The following is a 21,501-nucleotide window of genomic DNA, read 5'->3' on the forward strand; positions in this document are numbered from 1 at the left end:
TTGCTATCAATATACAATAATTTCAATACTAACCTATATACGTCAAATAAGTCTAGTTCAACTAATCAATCTATTGGAAGAAAAACATCTTGACATGGAATTGGCTTACATTCACAAGACTGAAGAGAGACTAAAACTAAACCTTAATTCCTGGAAAGCTCAACAACTTATGTCAATATGTAGAGATATTTATTTGCTCCCTTCTAACAACCTTGTAGCCTTTTCGAAGGGTTGGCCACACTGTAACCAGCATCATCATGTCCAACTATCCCAACAATCTTATCTCATTATAGGGAAAATTCATTCATATCTGGTGTATATCACAATTCTCTTGTTCAATTATGTAATTCTCTTGTTCAATTATGAAAAATCTAATATGAGATCCTAAACAAAATGAAAAGTGTATATGATATATTAAATCTAATCCAGACTTAATTACTTGCAAGCACTTTATCCACAAGTAAACCACATATCAGCTTCCCTTCTTATTTTCTAATTCAAGTCCACATTGCTGGCACAAGTCAAAAGAAGCTACAAATAACCTGACAACTTGATTCCAGCCACATAAAAGTTACCAAAACAGTCCACAAATTACCAACAAAGATAATATCCACAGTCCATAAATTTAGTTGCTATCCAGCCACATATTTATCTAGCCCACATGTGGCTGGGCAACCACTAATTCTCAAAAAAATTAGTTCTATAAATATTACAAGTTAGATATCTACATAGTAAGGTGTCGAATGAAAGTTAGATCTACCTTCGGAATGGGACTTCGAATCTTCAAAAATTGCTAATTGGACATTAGCCTTTTGTTAAGAGAAGATGACTGCATTTAGTCTAATAATATGACCCAAGTTCTCAAAAACCATTATCTATTTTAATTTCACTTAAAAATAGATGACTGCATTTAGTCTAAGACATGGAGTGTTTTGACGTCATAATATTTTTAAGAGCATTCTCATTGGCTTGGGCAAATGCATCTTCAAAATTTAGCCAATATCACACTTTTTTACATTTGTCTATTCCATTTAAATTCAATCCCCACATTGGATTAGCCATTCACATTCTATATAATACTAAAATATTATTATTTTAATAATTAATTAATTAAATTTATTTTTATCACATTTTATAGTTCTACCAATTAAATGTTAATAATAATTATATTCTAGTTAAATTAATATTAAAAAAATTAATATTAAATGTTAATAATAATTATATTCTAATTAAATTAATATTAAAAAAAGTTTTATTAAATGTTAATAATAATTATATTCTAATTAAATTAATATTAAAAAAAGTTTTATTAAATGTTAGTAATAATTATATTCTAGTTAAATTAATATTAAAAAAATTATTATTAAATGTTAATAATAATTATATTTTAATTAAATTAATATTAAAAAAGTATTATTAAATGTTAATAATAATTATATTCTAATTAAATTAATATTAAAAAAGTATTATCAAATGTTAATAATAATTATATTCTAAATATTAAATGTTAATTATATTCTAATTAATTTAATTTGTTTGCTTGGAGTGAGAAATTAGTATTTTAATATTTGGAGAACCAATTATGGTTCTCTATATTTGGCCAAAGACTGTAGCAAAAATGCAAATTATTTTTAAGATGGTCAATCCAATGTAGAGTTTTTTTATACAAGTTATCTAAATTTTAAATAATTTTCTCATTTGGCCAAGCCAATGAGAATGCTCTAAGAAGGATTAGACTGGCAAGAATAAATCTCAAGTTAAATATAGAGATCCAATTTCTATGAATGTCTGGATAAAACCAAAGGTGTAGTAAATGTAGTAAAATCTCACTTCATGTGTCTTATCTTTTTCACTCTTGGGTAAGCTGTGTTTCATATATTAACACCGAAAGTCCTACAGTCAATCTCTATCCTAATAAGGCAATCTCTCACTTCATGTGACTTCCTAATTGCTAATTAAACTTGAGCCAATAGGTCCAAATCAAAACCCTTAATTAATACAAAAACAATAACAGCAAACAATACAAAACCAAGTATTGTATAGCAAACAGAAAAAAAAAAAGAACCGAAAAAAACAATACAAGCTCATGGGGTGTTGGTTGGCTGGACGCGATAATAAACAACCTCAGAAAAATCAGCAACACAAACTTCAGAAAAATCAGCAACTGTGTATAACCAGCTTACCCAAACAAATTCATACCCATTTCAGAAATGCACAAATTCATACTCAAATTAATCAATACAAAGCTTACCCAAATAAAGTTTCAGTAGTTTTACCAACCCAAACCGAGAGAGAGTGCTGCTGCGTTGTTGAGCCAAGCCGATAGAGAGAGACGAAATTGCACAACCGTGAAGATCGACCCAGGAACGAAGATAAAATCGATTGAGAAAGAGAGAAGAGGGACACAGCGAGGGAGAGAAGAGGGAGAAGGGTTTCAGAAAATAAAAATGGTGGAAGGAGAGAAGAGGGAGAGACGAGCGACGGAGCGAGGGAGAGAAGAGGAAGAAAGGTTTCAGAAAAAAAAATGGTGGACTGAGAGAAGAGGGAGAGACGAGCTACAGAGAGAGGGAGAGAAGAGGGGCGAGGCAGAAAAAAAAATGGCGAGAGAAAGAGGGAAATACGAGAGATGAGAGACGAGGGAAACACGAGGGAAATGGAAAACGAGGGAAAAAGAGAGGGGCAGTTGGGCGGATAGTGATAAAATATTCATTTGATCTTACTACAGGAGCTCGCCAACAATGACGAGAGACTTAAAATTACTGTAGCATAAATTAGAAAATTATGGCTTTGCTGAGTCCAATGCCAGGGATTTTATCCCAAAATCTGATGCAAATTAGAGTTGGACTTGGCAATGGCTAGTCCATTGCCAGTGCTCTAAAATGAGTTCCATTAGCTGTTGGCCAAGTAACCAACTTGCCTCCTTTTCTTTCCTTTATTTATTAAATAATATTATACATCACATTCTCATCATATTTTGATCATACTAAATAATATATAACACATTTATCATCATTAGATGATAAAAAATTATATAATAAAAAATTATTTAATAGTGATAAAAATGTCACATCATACTTAGTGGAATGAAAATGAGATGGTAATATGATCTATAGAATTTTTCTTATTTATTTATTCTTTCAGAAGTAAAAAATGTAGTCATAAATGTTCCATTTTGAGTAATGATACACCGCACTCTTATCTTATTTTGACCATATTAAATAGTATATAACACATTCATCACCATTAGATAATAAAGAAGTATGTAAAAAATAATCACTTAATAATGATAAATGTGTCATATATTACTTAGTAGGATAAAAGTGAAAAGGTAATATAGTATATAAATTTTCCTTTGACATGACTTTTATGTACATAGTTAAATGGCAAATTCCAATTCGAGATTATGTATGTAGTTCCACATTCACTCATAATTTGCGCCCAATTATATACATGGGTTCACACACACACACACACACATATATATATATATATATATATATATATATATATATATATATATATATATATACCTGAGAGTACAGAACTAACTTCAACTCTTCATGAACCATCAGACTTCCAACTCCCAGCATTCGGGGAAAATAAGAGTTTTCAGTACATGTGCCAGGATACATTACAGATATACTCTAGACAGACAAGATTCGGACACGATCCAGAGCGCATTTCCCAATTATCTTGTTGGTTTGCTGCAGTTCCAAGTATTTCCTGTACTTCATGGCGGTGAATGCTGGTGGATTGGTTTCATTGTCAACCAACTCTGGTGCTGGCCCAACAACTGTTTCTAGTGCTGGTCCAAACAGCATGGCTATCGACATTCTTGTAGCTTTTCCATTCACAGTTGCCCGATGTACAGCACACTCGTACTTGCCGTTGCTCATAATCTTGCACCAAACAAAGGCTTTGATTGAAATTCTTGAAGAAACATTCAAGTTTGGTGAAGATAAAATTGCATATTAAAGTAAAGAGAAAGGTGAAAATGGAATTGAAATGCCTGATTTTAAGACGAACCTCCATTTGATCGCCAAAGATAACCATGAATGCATTAGGAATCGAATTAACATTGACCCATTTCCCTTGACGCTGCAGCTGAAAGCCAGAGATGCCATTATTTATAAGAAGGGTCAAGAGGGCGTGGTCGGAATGAGGAGGCAATCCCCTTGCGAGTTCAGGTTGTGGACAAGGCGGAAAGAAGTTTGAAATGAAGATCTGAAGACCCAATTCCATATTCAAAGCCTTCTCTATATAGCCCTCTTCCAATCCCAAGCTCGCTGATATTCCTTTCACCAACTCCATAGCCACTTTTCGTGTTCTTGTGCTGTAATCTAATGCAATCTCTCTGTGGCAATTATAAATACAAACAGCAAAAGTAACGTTATACGACAGGTCATGAACTACAAATTAATTTACTGCATTCTAAGAGGACAAAAAATATTGTCGCATTAGTGAAAGCACTTATATACTCCAGATTTACTAGATAGAGGTTCATTCAAATCATTTATACATGCCAACAACAATATTATGAAAAAATTCATGACCCTAACTCATCTCATTAAACTGGTTCTATAAGAGATTATTGTTCATTCCTTATAAACATGCCTAAGACCTTGTCCAAAGCAATGTGAGATTATTCCTCAACACCTTCCTCACGTGCAGGTCAGTATTTTTCCTAGTCCTTATCACAAGGTAAATAGTGTGGATCATCATTCGTCTTGTGACAGGCCTGGATACCATAAAGAAATTCATGAGTCTAACTCATCTCATAAAATCGGTTTTACAAAAAATAATTGTTCATTCTTTATAAGCATGCACAATACCTTATCTACAGGTAATGTGAGATTAGTCCTCAACATATTATACGATTGACAAAATTAATTAGAAGTTTATCCCAAATTATTATTCATTAATATCTTAGGATTGATTAATATAATATATATTAATATGGTTATCATTATTATACAGCATCTAATCTACCATTCACAAACAACCAGATCATGATTCTTGAAGGTTCTTTCTCTAGGCTTCTTCTACCTACTCTTCTTGTTTTTCTTCTCTCTGTATCGCGTCTTCCTTTCTATCTCTATACAAATATGATGATTTTTTTTAATATATTTCTTTTCAAAGTAAAAAGAAGAAGAATTGTGTTTGCCGAGATCATCCACATGATCATCCCCTCCTCAAATTGGCTTTCTTCCCAAATTCTGGTTAAAATCTATGAAAGTCCCCCACATGATCAACCTCCCTAAAGTAGGAAAGAATTTTTAGATTTGCTACTGCATGCATGCTCTCAACGGTTGGAATTGAGAATTTGAGAGAGCCGGAAGGTATACGAAAAGAGACAATATTAATTAATTACCTGAATCCTGTGGGTTTGCTTGGAGAGTGAAAGTTGGGATGTGCAAAAAACTTGAGATAATCCCTCCAAAAAAATACGTGGTCGGTTGAACCATTGATGCTGGCGCCACACCTGAGCGAGTCCAAGACATGCTTCCCTGCAAATTCTTGCTTCTCCTCCTCCGCCAGATTGAAAAATTCTCCACACGCCTCAACCATCGCCTTCATCAGGCTCTCCGGCACACCATGATTGATCACCTGATGATCGATCAACCTCAACAATTAAGCGTACGTGCATTAATTACCTCTCTTTACAAGTAAATTACTTTGAGAAAGCAAACAATCTAGTAGTAGTACTTCATTTACCATGAAACAGCCCCAGTCTTGGCAGGCTTTGCCGAGGTCATGGACGATCTTGGACCGTTGATGAGGAGTACCGGAGGCGAGGAGAGAGAAGTCAATGACAGGGATGGAGTCTTCAAACTCATCCGAAATTGGTTCTTCGTTGGGATCCCGAGTGAAGTTGTAGGTGCGAGGGATGGAGGTGAGGCCAGGCGTTTCGGCTAGTTGTTTGGTGCTTAACATCATCCTGTGTTGAACATGCGGAGGCCAGAGATGCTACGGGGGCTTCAACTGGTTTAGTTGCCAAAGCCCACGTGAATAATATAGCTTTGTCTTCATCCTTGGGCCCCACAACCTCTCAACTCTCAACTCTCAACTCTCAAATCTAAAATCCAAAAACTCAATTATAAAATTATTAAATTTATCTCAATTTAAAATTTTTTCACACTTAAAATCTATAATTTTTTACAACTCAATAACACTTTACACATAAAACTCACAATCTCTTTTAATTTTTTATAAATATATCTAAACTCATCTTAACATATAAATTTATCTTAGGTAGATTCCACAAAACTCATTTTACCATCTCAATTCATTACTATTTAAAGAGAACTCAACTCAGCTCAACATTCAAACAGAGTCTTGATTGCAATATTTAGATATTGAACTAAGTTAAATTTTCTATGAATAGTAGTGAGAAATAGTAGAGTAAGTTTTGTAAATTTTATCTAAGATGAGTTTAGATGTATTTAAATATTAAGATGAATTTAAATATATTTATATAAAATTAAAAAAGATCGTGAGTTCTACTTGTAAAAAAGTGTTAACTTGAAAAAAATTGTAAATCTAATGTATATAAAGAAGTTTTAAATTAAAATGAATTTAAAAATTTAAGAATTAAAAATTTAGATATTTAGAAATATCTGCAATCTAAATATGAACTGCACTCGATTCATCTGAGTACAATCTAATAACCAAACGAACCTAATCTACTATCATGGGCAATCACGTCAATGTTGCTGTCGCGATACTTACATGTTATAATTTTTTGCACGCAATATTTTAATTATATAAAATATCTCCAAAACCAGACTACTTAATTTGAAAGCTACGGACAATAATTGCAATTGGTATGTGATCAAGTGCAACATCAGACCCTTCAAACAGGATAGAGCAGATTAAATACTCTATCTAGACAGCCACATGATGCAAACAGGATTTGCCATCAAGCTTGTTGCTCTGCTGCATTTCCAAGTACTCCCCGTACTTCATTCCTTTGAATGCTGGTGGATTGGTTTCAAGGTTAACCAACTCTGGTGCTGGACTAACAACCGTGTCTAGCGATGGTCCATAAACCGTAGCTATCGATATTCTGGTAGCTTTTTCATTCACTGTTGCCCGATGTAAGATACTCTTGTACCTGCCGTTGCTCACAATCTTGCAGAAAATTAACAATGTTTTTTCAGAAACTTTTGAAGAATCAAAATTGTTGGTTAAGTATTATCAACAAAGTAAAGAAACGTGTTCTACAACTGCATCAATACGGATCCATAACATGTATGAGTTAATTTTTCTATTTCAATTTCATACTTGAGCTTGAACTGGCATAGACTTGATCTTGAAGCTTGTCCTTTCTTTTAATGAAGTTTTTCTACAGTCTTTTATAAAAGGAAATGGGAGCAGAACTTATGCCTCTGGTTTACTAGCTAGTTCAATTACCACCCCTACTTAACACCAAGAACTAGCAATTTGCTTCAATTTTGCCTACATAGTTGCTAATAAGAAATAAAGGCCGGGAGTAAAAACAACTGCAACAATACATGCAATGAAATAAATGTTAAATATTTTAATATGGACATTAATAATTGAATTTTTGATTTTTTATAATACACGAAATAAAATAACAACAGTTAAAAGACGTACTTTTCTCCATTACAATTCGATAAGAATCTAACCTGATTATGAGAGAAAGATCACCCTAACAACTTAGTCTTATAAGTGTCTCCCGACAATTAGAGGCACAATGATATTGTAGGTGAAAACCCTTAACCCCTCAGTACTATTTATAGACTTCTGACCATCAAGAAATCTAGATATTTTTTGTCTCACTATAATTAGATATAAAGTTAATCTTAGTTCATTAGAATTAATCTTATCTCATTGTGATTCATTAATTCAATGATAAGTATTGAATTATTCTAAACCTATCGGGATATGGATGTATGGGACATATAGTTTAAATAAAACTCTTACAATAAAAACGAGTGTGTCTGTGTGTGTGTAAATATATACATAATGCAAAATTTGGGATTCAACTCACCTCCAAGTGGTCGCCAATGTTAACCACGAATGCATTGGGAATGGAATTTACATTAATCCACTTTCCTTTATGTTGCACCTGTAGGCCGGAGATTCCATTATGTATGAGGAGGGTCAAAAGGCCGTGATCAGAATGAGAAGGCATGCCCATTGCTACTTCTGGCTCTGGACATGGCGGATAAAAGTTTGCAGCCAGGATCTGTAAACCCGATTCCAAATTCATGGCCTTTTCCATATAGCCGTCTTCTAATCCCAAGCTCACTGATATTCCTTCCAGCAAGTCCAGAGCTAGTTTTCGGGTTCTTTTGCTGTACTCCAATAAGATCTCTCTATGGCAACAAATACAGGAGACAATTGAAATTAAATTGGCATGGTTCCACTGAGATGGAAACTGGAAAGCATATTCTCCATCGGTTTAGGGTCCATGATTAGAAGTCAGGAACAAAAGAAACATAATTAACTACGCGCAGAATCACATAGCTAGAGACTAGAAGTCCGTTCGATTTTTCCACAAGTTTACAGTTGACATTTCTTCTAGATATGTGCATTTGCATAGTCATATGTTAATGTTTGAAAAAACAAATAAAACAAGATCATGAGGAAGATAAGGAGTATCTCATGTCGAGCCTAATTAAGGTATGCAATATTGAAGTTCTGATCAACTTTGGAGGTTCTTAACAGATCTAAAAGATTAGGCAATACCTGAATCCAGAGGGTTTAGTCGGTGAGTGAAACTTGGGATGTACAAAAACCTTGAGAAAATCCCTCCAAAATAATACTTTGTCCACAGATGCATTAAAGCTGGTGCCGCACCTGATGGAATCCAGAACATGCTTCCCTGCAAATTCCTGCTTCTCCTCCTCCTTCAGATTGAAGAACTCACCGCAAGCCTTGATCAACGCCTTCATCTGGCTCTCGGGCACACCATGATTGATCACCTGACAGCCATCAACCTCAATATACATACACGGATCGACTATATATGCAGACGTATAGAAGGATAACGCAAACCACGTTAATGAATTTACCATGAAGAAGCCCCAGTCTTGGCAGGCCTTGCCAAGGTCATGGACGAGCTTGGAGCGTTGATCGGGAGTGCCGGAGGTGAGGCGAGCGAAGTCAATGACGGGGATTGAGTCTTTTTGATCATCTGAAACTGGATGATCATTGGGATTCGGGGTGAAAGTGTAGGTGGGAGGGACGGAGGTGAGGCCAGGTGATTCAGCTAGTTGTTTGATGCTTATCATCGTGGGTAGTTTGATCTGTGATGATGGATAGGGATTGCATAGAGATGCTCATCAACTAGCGCAGCGCATGTTAATTTCCTTCGCTTGTCCATATCTTTTTGCGGTCACAACACCAGACACCTTGAATCCTTGATATCCTTGGGGTCAATTATGTGATAGATCTACAGAAACGTCTCTATTTTGAGTTATGGTGTTCTTTCCACACACACTTCCGAATTTTTTTTAAAAAAATTTTATTGTTTTGAGTATTTATTTTATTTTATTTTTTTGGTGTTTATTCTTGTTTTTGTTTTTATCATTTTTATATATTTTTATTTTATACAAGCTTATTATGTGTTTTAATATATTTGGTTAGTGAGGTGATTTGAGATCATCACATACTATCTCAATACTATTTACAAATTATTCACTACTTTTTTGTATAAATAAATAACTTGTCAAAGAGAACAATATCGTCTGGTAGGACAACAAACAGATAACAAGGTTTGAAGCTGCTCCTTGTAATATTATATATAGATTGCTACTAGGCGGCGGTGACCGCCCAGGTACCCCTAGACAAGATTGTTTTTTAAATTTTTAAAATTTTTCTTATTCATATTTTTTAACATTTCTAAACATTTTTAAAAAAAATATAAAAAAAATATCAATAAACTAATAATTACTTCTTAATTAATAAGTAAATAAAAATTTAAAAAAATTAAATACATAAACAATCAAAATGAGAAGATAAAATAGAGAGACATAATAACATTATTCTTTTATATATATATATATATATGAGGTACGTGAGCAGAATATATACAACTTCTAGACAGCCGAGATTCTTGAAATATCCAAACAGCTAGGATTTTCCATCAATCTTGTTGCTTTGCTCGTGATCATGAAGTTCCACGCATTCCTTACACTTAACTGTACGTGTCTGTCAAGGGATCGATGGATGGTCTACTTCAATTTTCTCTGGCATGGTTGAGCTAGCTAGCTGGGTGAAGAATACACTGTTAACAGCCATTTTCATGCTTTTTTAGGTCTTTTCTTTGCATTTGTAGAGTGGAATTTGGAGCTGCCATCACCTAACACTCAACTCATGGACTTCTTCCACAAAACACAATACAATTTTCATACCCCATTATGTGTAAGAGCAATGCTACTTACAGTCTTTATTTAGAGACTGTATTACAAGTTTAGTTAATTTTATCTTTAAATTTTTTTAAAATTACAATAATATCTTTATCAAAATAGTATTTTTTTCAATTTAATGAAGGGCTTACACATACAATCTCTATTTAGAGACTGTAAATAGAATTTCTCAATATGTAATAATGATAGGTAACCTATGGGATCACATGTACATTATTTGGGATGAAGAAATACTTCTTGCTCGTTCTAACAATTTCAATGAAATTCCAATTACATATATCATTGATTTTTAGTACTTTTAGAACATAGACCCAGATGTGATTTGGGTTTCCCTTAAAACGTTACAACCACCTTAATATCTTCCCAAATACGGTGAAATGCCCCCTGACCCATATAAATTGCATGCAATCTATGGTGCTTTTTTGCTCTTCTTTATTTTATTTTATTATTACTTTTTTATTTTGTTTGCTTGAAAGTTCTACCGATCATTTGATGTCATATCAAAACATGATGAAAAATAATATTTAAAATAATAATAATAATAAAGAACACTTTTCTAAAATTTATATATAGGTGAATTCGAGCTAAGAAACAAATGATTTTGCAAAATAAACATACAGGACAATCTTTTATTGATGACCAACTGTTGCCTTATTAGGGCTACATGACACAACTCCTAATAATATTTGGAATAATAATATATTCCACTGATATATAACATCCATTATTTTCAATATTTCAATTGAAACTAATACATATTTATTTATTAAATATAAAATATAAAGTGTTTTAGGCTTTTAAGGCCTCGTTTGTTTTCGAATATGAGATGAGATTAAAGTTAAAAAATTAAATAAAATATTGTTATAGTATATTTTTTAATATTATTTTTATTTTGAAATTTAAAAAATTTGAATTGTTTATTTTATTTTATATTAAAAGTTGAAAAAATTATAATGATGAGATGAGATAAGATAAAATAAAATATTTTTTCAAAACAAAAGAGGCCTAAATTGACAAAGCTCGACACATCATGTATTTTTTGATGGATAGATAGATAGAGAGGTGGCCCTTCTTACTTCCGGACAGAAACCACAAAGTCCGAATTATCCGTAAGTTCTAAATCCAAAAGCAATAATAATTAATTACTTGTGAATTTTGGCATTGATTCTGGCCTGCAGCATTTCCAAGTACTCCCTGTACGTCATTCCCGCATATGCTGGTGGATTGGACGTTTCATTGTCGACCAACAACTCTGGTGCTGGGCTCACTACTGTTTCCAGTGCTGGTCCATACAATACTGGTATCGATATTCTTGTATCCGTTCCATTCACAAGTGCCCGATGGAAAGCACTTTTGTACTTGCCGTTACTCAATATCTTGTAGAAATTAAATTAATATTTCTTGGTTAGAAATTAAGATCCGAATAATCAAATTTCTTGGTCGAGAAAAAAAAAAAATATATATATATATAGAAAGATGAAAATTAATGAACTTGATAGTGTTATAGATCGGGATTCACCTCCATGTGATTGCCAATGTTAACCACGAATGCATTGGAATTGGAATATACGTCGACCCACTTCTCTTTATGTTGCACCTGAAGGCCACAGATCCCATTATGAATAAGAAGGGTCAAGAGGCCGTGATCTGAGTGAGGAGGTAAGCCTATTGCTACTTCCGGCTGTGAACATGGCGGATATAGGTTTGCAGCCATAAGCTGTAAACCCGATTCCAAATTCATTGCCTTTTCTACGTAGCCTTCTTCCAACCCCAAGCTCATTGATATTCCTTTCATCAACTCTCTGGCTACTTCCCACGTTCTTTTGCTGTACTCCATTGAAATCTCTCTGTTTCAACAATTACGTACAACAGCAAAATTAGGCCATATTTTCCAAATAAGTGACGTAGAACTAGTATACTTCTAAAATTTACTATGCTTCTACTCGTGAGATGAAATTTTAAGCATAATATTAAAACATCATCATCGCTGCTACAACTAGTATTAATTACTCGTTATAAAGTAACCAATGATCGATGATCCTGAAGATTCTGAACAGGGAAGAGGCATTAATTAATTAATATGATTATTACCTAAATCCAATGGGTTTGGATGGACAGTGAAACTTGGGATGAACGAAAAACTTGATAAAATCCCTCCAAAATAACACTTGGGTCGCTGCACCATTAATGCTGGTGCCATAAAAGATTGGGTCCAAAATATGCTTCCCTGCATATTCCTGTTTCTCCTCCTCCGTCAGTTTGAAAAACTCTCCACAAGTCTCAATCATCACCTTCATCAGGCTCTCCGGCACACCATGATTGATCACCTGATTATAATCATCAACCTTAATACCAATACACGTACGTACGTAGTATAAATTAAGTACCCTAAGAGTCTAAGACAAAGTTAGTGCAATATTATTAATATATTTATTTACCACGAAAAAGCCCCAGTCTTGACAGGCTTTGCCAAGGTCATTGACGATCTTGGACCGTTGCTCGGGTGTACCAGAGGTAAGGAGAGAGAAGTCGATGGTAGGGATGGAATCCTCAAATACTTCATCCGAAACTGGTAGATGGATGTTATTGGGAGTGAAGTTGTAAGCGGTGGGAATAATATTGGAGGTGAGACCGCCACTTGTTTGAGCTAGTAATTGCTTGATGCTTATCATGGTGTTGATGTTGGGGACGGCCTGGCCTGGGGTTGACGAGGAGGGAATAATTATGCTTATCTGAGACTGAACTGTGTTTGGGATGTATAATGCAGCTAGCAGAAGGCCTGTGTCTTTATATAGCGTGCGATGAAAAACCTGAGCATGAAACTTGTTTATTTTTAATTTCTAGCTAACAATACCAATAGAATGAGGGTCGGAATGGGATGGCAAGTGCCTGACTTTTCGGGAAAAACTTATGCTCTACACGTAATCAAACAGATTAAATATTTTTTTTTTTAATTTTATTTACGGTCTTGACTAGAAAACTTCGTGTGAAATTCCATCGATAAATAGAAGTAAAAGGAAAAAAACATGTTTAAGCATCATTGATGGAAAATTCATTTATGGCCGCCCATGACTTTAAGCAGCATAGCGCTTCAACTACCACCGACCAACCGACGTGCGTGTGGAGCGTGGGCGATAAAGTTAGGTAAATATTTTAATTGTAAAAAAGGTTTCGTAAAAATTGACGAAATTTAAAATAACGTGATAATTTGTAAAATTAATTTTAATATAAAATAGATTTCCTTTATCATATAGAGTTATATCAATTTAAGGATATAATTTATAAAAATACTAAGGTTATATATAATATTTTTTAAAAGTGGGTAACAATGAAGTATGAAGATACGAGTAATGTTATTCAAAAATTTTTACACCGTACAATATTATTCATGTAATATAATTTGATTTATAATATTTAAAATTTATCTTTTAAGTTAAATTATATCATATAGTTGATATATAATGTAAAAAAATTCAGATAAAATTATTGATAAATAATTAGGTAACAAATTGAACAACATTGTATCATAGACAAAGATGGTGGGGTTTAAAACCTGGCTTAAGAGCATTAGAATTAGTCTATGCATATGCATATGTAAAGTCATATTTGTATAATATGATCATAAAATCTTTCACATTGGTTTATGCATATCCAAATATTTAGCTATCTATAAATAGTGCTTATCCAAATTTAGATAATTACTATTCACCCTATAAATCATATTTTAATCATTATTTCTCTCTCATCCCACTCTCTCTCTCTCACAATCATTTCCTTTTCTCTCTTATTCAACAACACAACAAACATTTACTTGCATATTCATTTTATTATTATAATATATTATATATATATATTTTTATTTTATTATATTTTTAATATAATATATAAAAAATTATATTTTTTATTATTACATTTGTATTATTAATGTCAAATGTATATAGTGGATGTTAATTACAAAATATATATAAAAAAAATTAATAATAATAAAATAATATTATTATGTATCAAATATACATAAACCAGTATGAAAATTTTGCTTAAATGTCAAAGTAGATATATAAAAGAGATAATTTTATATATCTATATGCATAAATCAATACTAATGCTCTTACTCTTTCAACCCCAACCCGGCTACTGTTTAATATTCAAAGTTGCCAGTGTCAACATTTCTCCAACCACCGCATTGACCTTGAGGTTTGTAGAATCTAAAATGTTTCTAGCCAACCAATTTAGAGAAAATTTAATTTAGACGGCTTACCTAGTCTATTCTATTCAAATTTCAATCTCAACTACATTTAGGTTGTGTTTAGATGTTGAAATGAATTGAATTAAGTTGAGTTGAGATGATAAAATATTGTTAGAATATTATTTTTTAATATTATTATTATTTTGAGATTTGAAAAAATTGAATTATTTATTATATTTTGTATTAAAATTTGAAAAGATTATAATAATGAGTTGAAATGAATTGAGAAGAATTAATCAACCAAACGAAGCTTTACTACCCACGAATTCTTTATCTTTAGTAAATTCACGAACTATAACGATATGATGTAGCATGTCAAATTATAATTTTTTAAGGGTAGTTATTATCTTTTTACTATATTTTTATTATTTCTAGTGTACTTATTTTTTTAAAGTATTTTTTTAATATCCTTAATCATTAAGAAAAAATTAAAATATATATATAATTTTACTAATAGTCACTTTCTTAACCATCAAGTAAAAAAAAAAATTAAAAAAAAATCAAATATAAAAAAAAGTAATAAATAAATAGTAAGAGGGTAGTAACCCTATCATTTTTCTTTTTTTAATTATAAAATTGATCTTATGCATCACATTTATGCATATGATCAGCTACGAATTTATTTTTGTAGTTCTAAAATGTTGTGAACTTTATTTGTGATGCCTAAACCTTTTGTTGGTAAAATTCACAATAATATAATAAAAATTACAATTAAATTAAAATTAAAACGAAACTAATTTGGACTTAAGCACGGAAATCTCGTTCTTTTTAAGGAGATTCAACCCCTCTGTAATGGACAAAGTCTCAAATTAACTGGTACAGTAAAACTCATCTTGACTTGACTCTTCTAAGATATAACAGCACAACTGATCCCGAATCATGTTGGAAATTGTTAAGGAAATGGTACCTGCTGTGGCAGAACAACAGAGTCATGAAGGAGAGGCCCACGTCCGAGCACATTCCATAGCACCAAGAATCTTCCATAGAGGGTGCGGCAGAATAACAGAATTGAGAAACTGATTCTTGTGGTCCCCAAAGTCTAGAATATATTTTCTTCATTTTCATTATCCCAGCTTTGTATAAATAGGACCCAAAGGGTCACTGTATTTGGTGTACAAAATATGCAAGATCACTCTGTAAAGAATATTCTCTCAATGAGAACTTTTCTCAAACACTTGGTCTCCTTTCTGAAACTCTAGCAGAAATATTAAAACCAACGTAAATCCGATATTGTTTTGGCATTTTGTTATATGCAATTATAATTATATTATAATAAGGGTAAATAAAAAACAAAAACCATTCCAACTTCCAACGAGCTGGGCATAACAAAGGACACGCAATCCAGCCCAATTCATTAACGGCAATGAGGTTACAAATCCCAACGGAGTAAAGGGCTGAGCCCAAACAAATTTCAAAAGCCTTATTTAATAATTCTTATATATAGTTGGTAATCCTAAGAGCACTTTCTTTAGATTAATTAAAAATTAAATCTATTGAAAATTTAGTTATTAAATCATAAAATGTGATCACATTAGAATAGCTAAATAGAATTTAGCTACAGTCACTTCTAAAATTATTTCCAAATTTGAAAGGAACTATTCATTCATCAAATACATTTTATATTAATTATTTCTCTCTCCCTTTTAAATGACAATTGAAAAAATATAATTAGAATATGATTACTACTTAATATATAATATTATGAATAGTAAAATATGATAAAATAAAATAAATTTATAATTTAAAAAAATTAAAATATTTTTAAAATTATTAATTACTCATTACTATATAATGAATAAATAGATAATCTAATGTGGAGATTTGATGTGAATAGCTAAAATCAAATTCATCTTATATTATTTTATTGTCATATAATGAAAAAATGATTATTCCAATGTGGAGACTTATGTGAATGAAATAGCTAAAAGTTAAATTCATCTTACATTCATAAAAAATGTACTTTAAGTTTAGCTAATCCAATGAAAGTGCTCTAAGCGGGATTGTAATTGGGTATTGTCGTGAAGTGTATAATCGTTGTGCCATTATTTTTAAAAAGAGTAGAGTATATTATTAAAAAAATAATTTTTTTTATGTGAATATCGTATTTATTCATTTTTTTTAAAATTATTATACGATACTTACGCATTCAAGATTGCATCTATCATTTTTCGACCTGGAAAGAGTACACGATTTTGTTTTACTTGTCAATTTCCTAAATCGAACATAGAAATGAAGAATGGTAGAAAATTTATAAATTGATTGGAGCCGAAGTGGCAATGTTGCAATTGACAGTGACCCACTTCCATTTAGGCTGCACTTGAAGGCCAGAGATCCCATTTGCATTTTGCACAAGGAGGTCAAGAGGCCGCGATCGGAACCAGAAGGCATGCCCATTGCTAGTTATGGCTATGGACATGGCGGATACAAGTTTGCAGAGAAGATCTGTAAACCGGAATCCAAATTCATGGTCTTTTCTATGTAGCCGTCTTCCAATCCCAAGCTCATCGATATTCCTTTAAGCAACTCCCTTTGCTACTTCCCAGGTTCTTTCTTTGCACTCCATTGAAATCTCTGCGTGTCAACAACTACAACAACAATTTTTCATTTTCCCAAACACAGAGATGAAAAGCAGGATTCACCATGCATTAATTTAGGTGCCACGATAATTAGAAGTCAACAGACTCAACACACAGAGATTAAAAATAAGTAAGTCCAATTGTTTCATATATAGAAATTTCCTCTCGATACGTGGGTGTGTAAAGCATTTTATAGTTGTTCAAAAATTAAGGTGCGGTTTGGATAATGAGTACTTGAGATGAGATGATTTAATATGAAAGTTGAAAGTTGAATAAAATATTATTATAAAATATATTTTTTAATATTATTATTGTTTTAAGATTTGAAATAGTTGAATTGTTTATTATATTTTGTGTGAAAATTTTAAAAAAATTATAATGATTAGATTAGATTAGTTGAGATTAACTATGAACCTAAACAAGACCTAAATATACAAATAAATATGATTGGGAAGAACGCTTATATCAGTAATTTAAGTGCCTATGATAATCACCCGCAGTTTTCTCACTAATTTGATAAGAAAAATGCTAAATATATTTAAGAAAAACTTACAAGAAATTTACTTCTTTACATGTCAAGAATTAATATGTTGAAAATTATGAAATTTAAAATTCAAAATGTGAATTTCAAAATATAATTAACAAAATAATTCTTATAAGTGAAAGTGTAAGTACATGTAGTACTACTCATTTGATAATATATATATAGTTTTAGGGTGTGTAACTTGTATGCATTCATTTAAAAAAAAATGTTGGGATCTATTATTAAAAATAATAATAATTCTTTTATGTGGATTCTAAATAATTTATACATTTTTTTAAGGAAAAGTACTATAGTCACAAAGAGATTATACAAAAATAAATTTACAAACTAACATGATTTTATATGATACGTTAAGTATACTTTACAATAAAAATAATTTTACAATCTAACATACCACGTTAAATAAATTTGTAGATTTATTTTTATAAAAACTCTTTACGATTAAAATATTTGTTTTTATAAAAGTGCATGAAAATGGTAGATATAGACGTGATCATAAAGTTAGCAAAAGTTACAACAATTATGATTTTTATAATTTTGGAAAAAGATAGGCATCGTATATTTAATATTGAGATTCTACTGATAGTATATAATATTATAGAGTCAACATCTTGTATTGATAAAAAAATATAAATAAAACAGAAAAATTAAAAAAAAAAAATCTCAGTTATTCTGGAGTCTCAAATTTATATTATTGAGTTGTACAGAATTTCTTAAAGGTGGGTGTCATTTGATAGGGAGAAGATGAGCGGCATCAAGAGATCAATGATTGGTCAAGTTTTCACTAATTTAATTAAACATATTGTAGAAGATTGAATTAGTAGTGCAGGATGAATAATTAATTGGCTTTAAAACCTAACCCGTTAATTAATATAATAATTAAGATTGTTGTCATCATTTCTGCCACGACTATCCTTAACAAAATACATGATTATGACCTTGAAATTTCTAAAACCCTTCAGTGGCATCTACGAACTTCAAGCTATATATATAGCTAAGGTTGAGACGATCGAGTGTATCCAAAACAGAGAAAGAGGTGATTTTTTTTTTTTTTTTTTTTTTTTGGTGATAGCCATTACATGAAAATGCTTTCGTTGGGCGTCAAGCCATTACTTATTCCCAGCATTTAATTAATATAGAATGTTTGGCAATTTCTTAATTCATCATGCAATATATGATCAGATCGATGATAAAATTAAGTACGCAATTACTATCTCAATTACATTACATGCATGTTCCATATTTCATTATTCACCCACAAAACGGGAATATCATAAATATATATATATATATAATATTCGTCAATACTCATAGAAATCTTCTATGTTTAATCCACTATGCTTAAATTATCTAACTCATGCTCCATAATCTTAATCATTAGCTAAAATATTCAAATTATCTAAAAAATATTATGAAGATAAGGGATGAGTTATCAATAACTCAGTAAGCAGAAAACATATACTAATATATAAACATGAGCATTTATAGAATTCATAGTGCGGAACAAAACATTTATTTTAAGAATGTAGAATCAAAATGTTAGAATGAAACTTTCAAAAACATTATTATTAAAAAATCATTCGGCATATCATAATCTTAGATATCATCTTCATATCATATCAAAGCATTACATTGAGACAGAGACCATATTTAATCCCTAAAGTAGGGTTATAAACCATCATTATACCCGTGACAGAGCCGTATACCACTATTATACTTGTGGTAAGACCGTATACCATTATTATTATCCGTAATTGGGCCGTATATTACTATTATACCCGTGACTGGACCGTATACCACTATTGCTCGTATATCTTCCCAAAGAATCACAACTCACGTTTTCTGTCATTTTATGTTGAAAAATTTTTCTTATTAATTATTATTTACTATCCTATACCCCATACTCTGAAAAATATCCCTACACTCTATAAAAAAAAATATAAATATAAAATATAAAAATAAATAATAATTAATACATAACATTCATCTTTTATGTTATATGTCCTTTTATTGTTTTATAACATTCATCTTTTATGTTATATGTCCTTTTATTGTTTTTTTGGGGTCTACAGTGGTTTGCTTTTTGTCTAGTTGAAGATTCTGGATTGTACCGGAGGTTGACCATCTCGAATAGCTCTTATCCCTTTTTATCAATGAAAGCTTACGATTCTTAGAGTCCTTTTCACAAACACCTTTCGTTCCCTTTGATTTCTTTACGCTGAGTTTACCATTTATATTAACACAGCCCAGTCTTTTACATCAATCCATATAAAACATAGGAGTCTTAACAATTGGTATCTAGACCCACTGATTCTTCATGGACGGAGTACGATTCAGAAAACAGCAAGAAACAATAGGAGTCTTAAAAATTTTCCATGAGCAGCAATTTTTCTTGCTGTTTCTACGTCATGATCAATAAGTTAATATTGACGGTATATTGTAACATTAAATCTACGTCAATGAACGTGATTAGAGAGAGTTGGAAAAAAAAAAGACATATAACGACATATAATATTTAATTTTTATTAAATAATATATAAAATTAACATAATAGAGTGGGTATACATGACTGAGTACTTTATGAGATTAAAATTTTATGGCATGGATTCCATGTTATCCTAACAACAGCCGCGCGTGCTCCAATAATATATCAAACATCAACAACACATACATCGATCATCGGCTTACTCTCACAGCCTTATGGATTCAATTACTACTGCTGCGCCAGCACCACAGATTTGAGGCACCTAATATATTCATAAAGAAACGTAGTTGGTTCGAAAGCATTTTTCAGTGCTCTAGCTGCATCATGCATGATCCGTCAATTAAAATCCATGAATAAAACAAGCATATCCTACGTGATCAAGTACTTGACCAAAACAAGCCTCTTGCAAATGAAAAAACCCCAAAAAAACAAAAAAAAAAAGGACGAAAACTACGTGTAAAAAGCATTCCGTAACGAAAAGTAGGAAAACGAGGAGAGGAAGTACTGGCATGGATTTTCTCAAGAAAAATATATGGAGTGTAGTTGGTTTTATAGTATTTTATCTCATCTTATTATTATAATTTTTTTAAATAATCATATAAAATATAATAAATAATTCAACTATTTCAAATTTTAAAATAATATTCTAATAATATTTTATTCAATTTTCATATAAAACTATCTCATATTATCTTACTATCCAAATCGCACCTAAATAATTTAGTTCGTCCTTTTCAGACGAAATATTTAAGAGGTTGTTTAGAAACAATTTTCACCCCTTTTCCAAATTTCATTTAAACATAAATACTTTCAAACTAATCATTACAATTTTTCAAATTTTAAAAAATAAGAAATAATTCAATTTTTCTAAATTCTAAAATATAAATAATATTATAACAATATTAACTTTATAATATTTTTTATTCAATTTTTTCTCTCACCTTTTACATAACTCAATAAATACTTAATTCAAATTATTTTACTATTATTCACAAACCATTTTATTACTATTTATAAAATTTTCATTCTCCAAGCAGCGGGAAATGGTCAAAGGACGAAATGATACGAATCCAGATCACATGGTGCGCGCTATCTCTATATTACTGAAGACCTAAAATACAAGGTTCATATCGGTTTGTTGGTTAAATCCTCCTGTTGGTAAGATAAAAATCAACATTAACGAACCCTCAAATGGCAATCTCGGATTTACTTGATCTTGTGGTGGGATTTTCGTGATCACCAGAGTCATTTCA

General features: G+C 31.4%; 2 protein-coding genes across 5 annotated transcripts; both read right to left on the reverse strand.

Annotated features, from left to right (window-relative positions):
* Positions 1 to 3,555: 3,555 nt before the first annotated feature.
* On the reverse strand, positions 3,556 to 9,416 carry LOC108982838 (protein DMR6-LIKE OXYGENASE 2-like). Of its 3 annotated transcripts, XM_018954296.2 has the most exons (7): positions 9,042 to 9,416; positions 8,716 to 8,951; positions 8,015 to 8,342; positions 5,716 to 7,131; positions 5,372 to 5,607; positions 4,027 to 4,354; positions 3,556 to 3,899 (listed from the first exon to the last, which is right to left on the reverse strand). In XM_018954296.2, the coding sequence occupies exons 1-4, from the start codon at positions 9,258 to 9,260 to the stop codon at positions 6,886 to 6,888; spliced, it is 1,029 nt and encodes a 342-aa protein (XP_018809841.2). In that variant the 5' UTR covers positions 9,261 to 9,416; the 3' UTR covers positions 3,556 to 3,899; positions 4,027 to 4,354; positions 5,372 to 5,607; positions 5,716 to 6,885. The 3 variants fall into 3 exon arrangements, with proteins under 3 accessions (XP_018809841.2, XP_035540583.1, XP_035540584.1); XM_035684690.1 differs by lacking the exon at positions 9,042 to 9,416; XM_035684691.1 differs by lacking the exons at positions 8,015 to 8,342; positions 8,716 to 8,951; positions 9,042 to 9,416 and having other exon boundaries at positions 5,372 to 5,623; positions 5,716 to 5,818.
* A 635-nt stretch (positions 9,417 to 10,051) lies between these two features.
* LOC108982837 (protein DMR6-LIKE OXYGENASE 2-like) lies at positions 10,052 to 13,139 on the reverse strand. 2 transcript variants are annotated; one of them, XM_035684727.1, is made up of 5 exons: positions 12,836 to 13,139; positions 12,489 to 12,724; positions 11,917 to 12,244; positions 11,544 to 11,773; positions 10,052 to 10,235 (listed from the first exon to the last, which is right to left on the reverse strand). In XM_035684727.1, the coding sequence occupies exons 1-5, from the start codon at positions 13,067 to 13,069 to the stop codon at positions 10,232 to 10,234; spliced, it is 1,032 nt and encodes a 343-aa protein (XP_035540620.1). In that variant the 5' UTR covers positions 13,070 to 13,139; the 3' UTR covers positions 10,052 to 10,231. The 2 variants fall into 2 exon arrangements, with proteins under 2 accessions (XP_035540620.1, XP_018809840.2); XM_018954295.2 differs by having other exon boundaries at positions 10,052 to 10,239.
* Between the last annotated feature and the right edge of the window lie 8,362 nt (positions 13,140 to 21,501).

Source organism: Juglans regia, chromosome 13, assembly GCF_001411555.2.
Source record: "Juglans regia cultivar Chandler chromosome 13, Walnut 2.0, whole genome shotgun sequence".
Classification (NCBI taxonomy): Eukaryota; Viridiplantae; Streptophyta; class Magnoliopsida; order Fagales; family Juglandaceae; genus Juglans; species Juglans regia.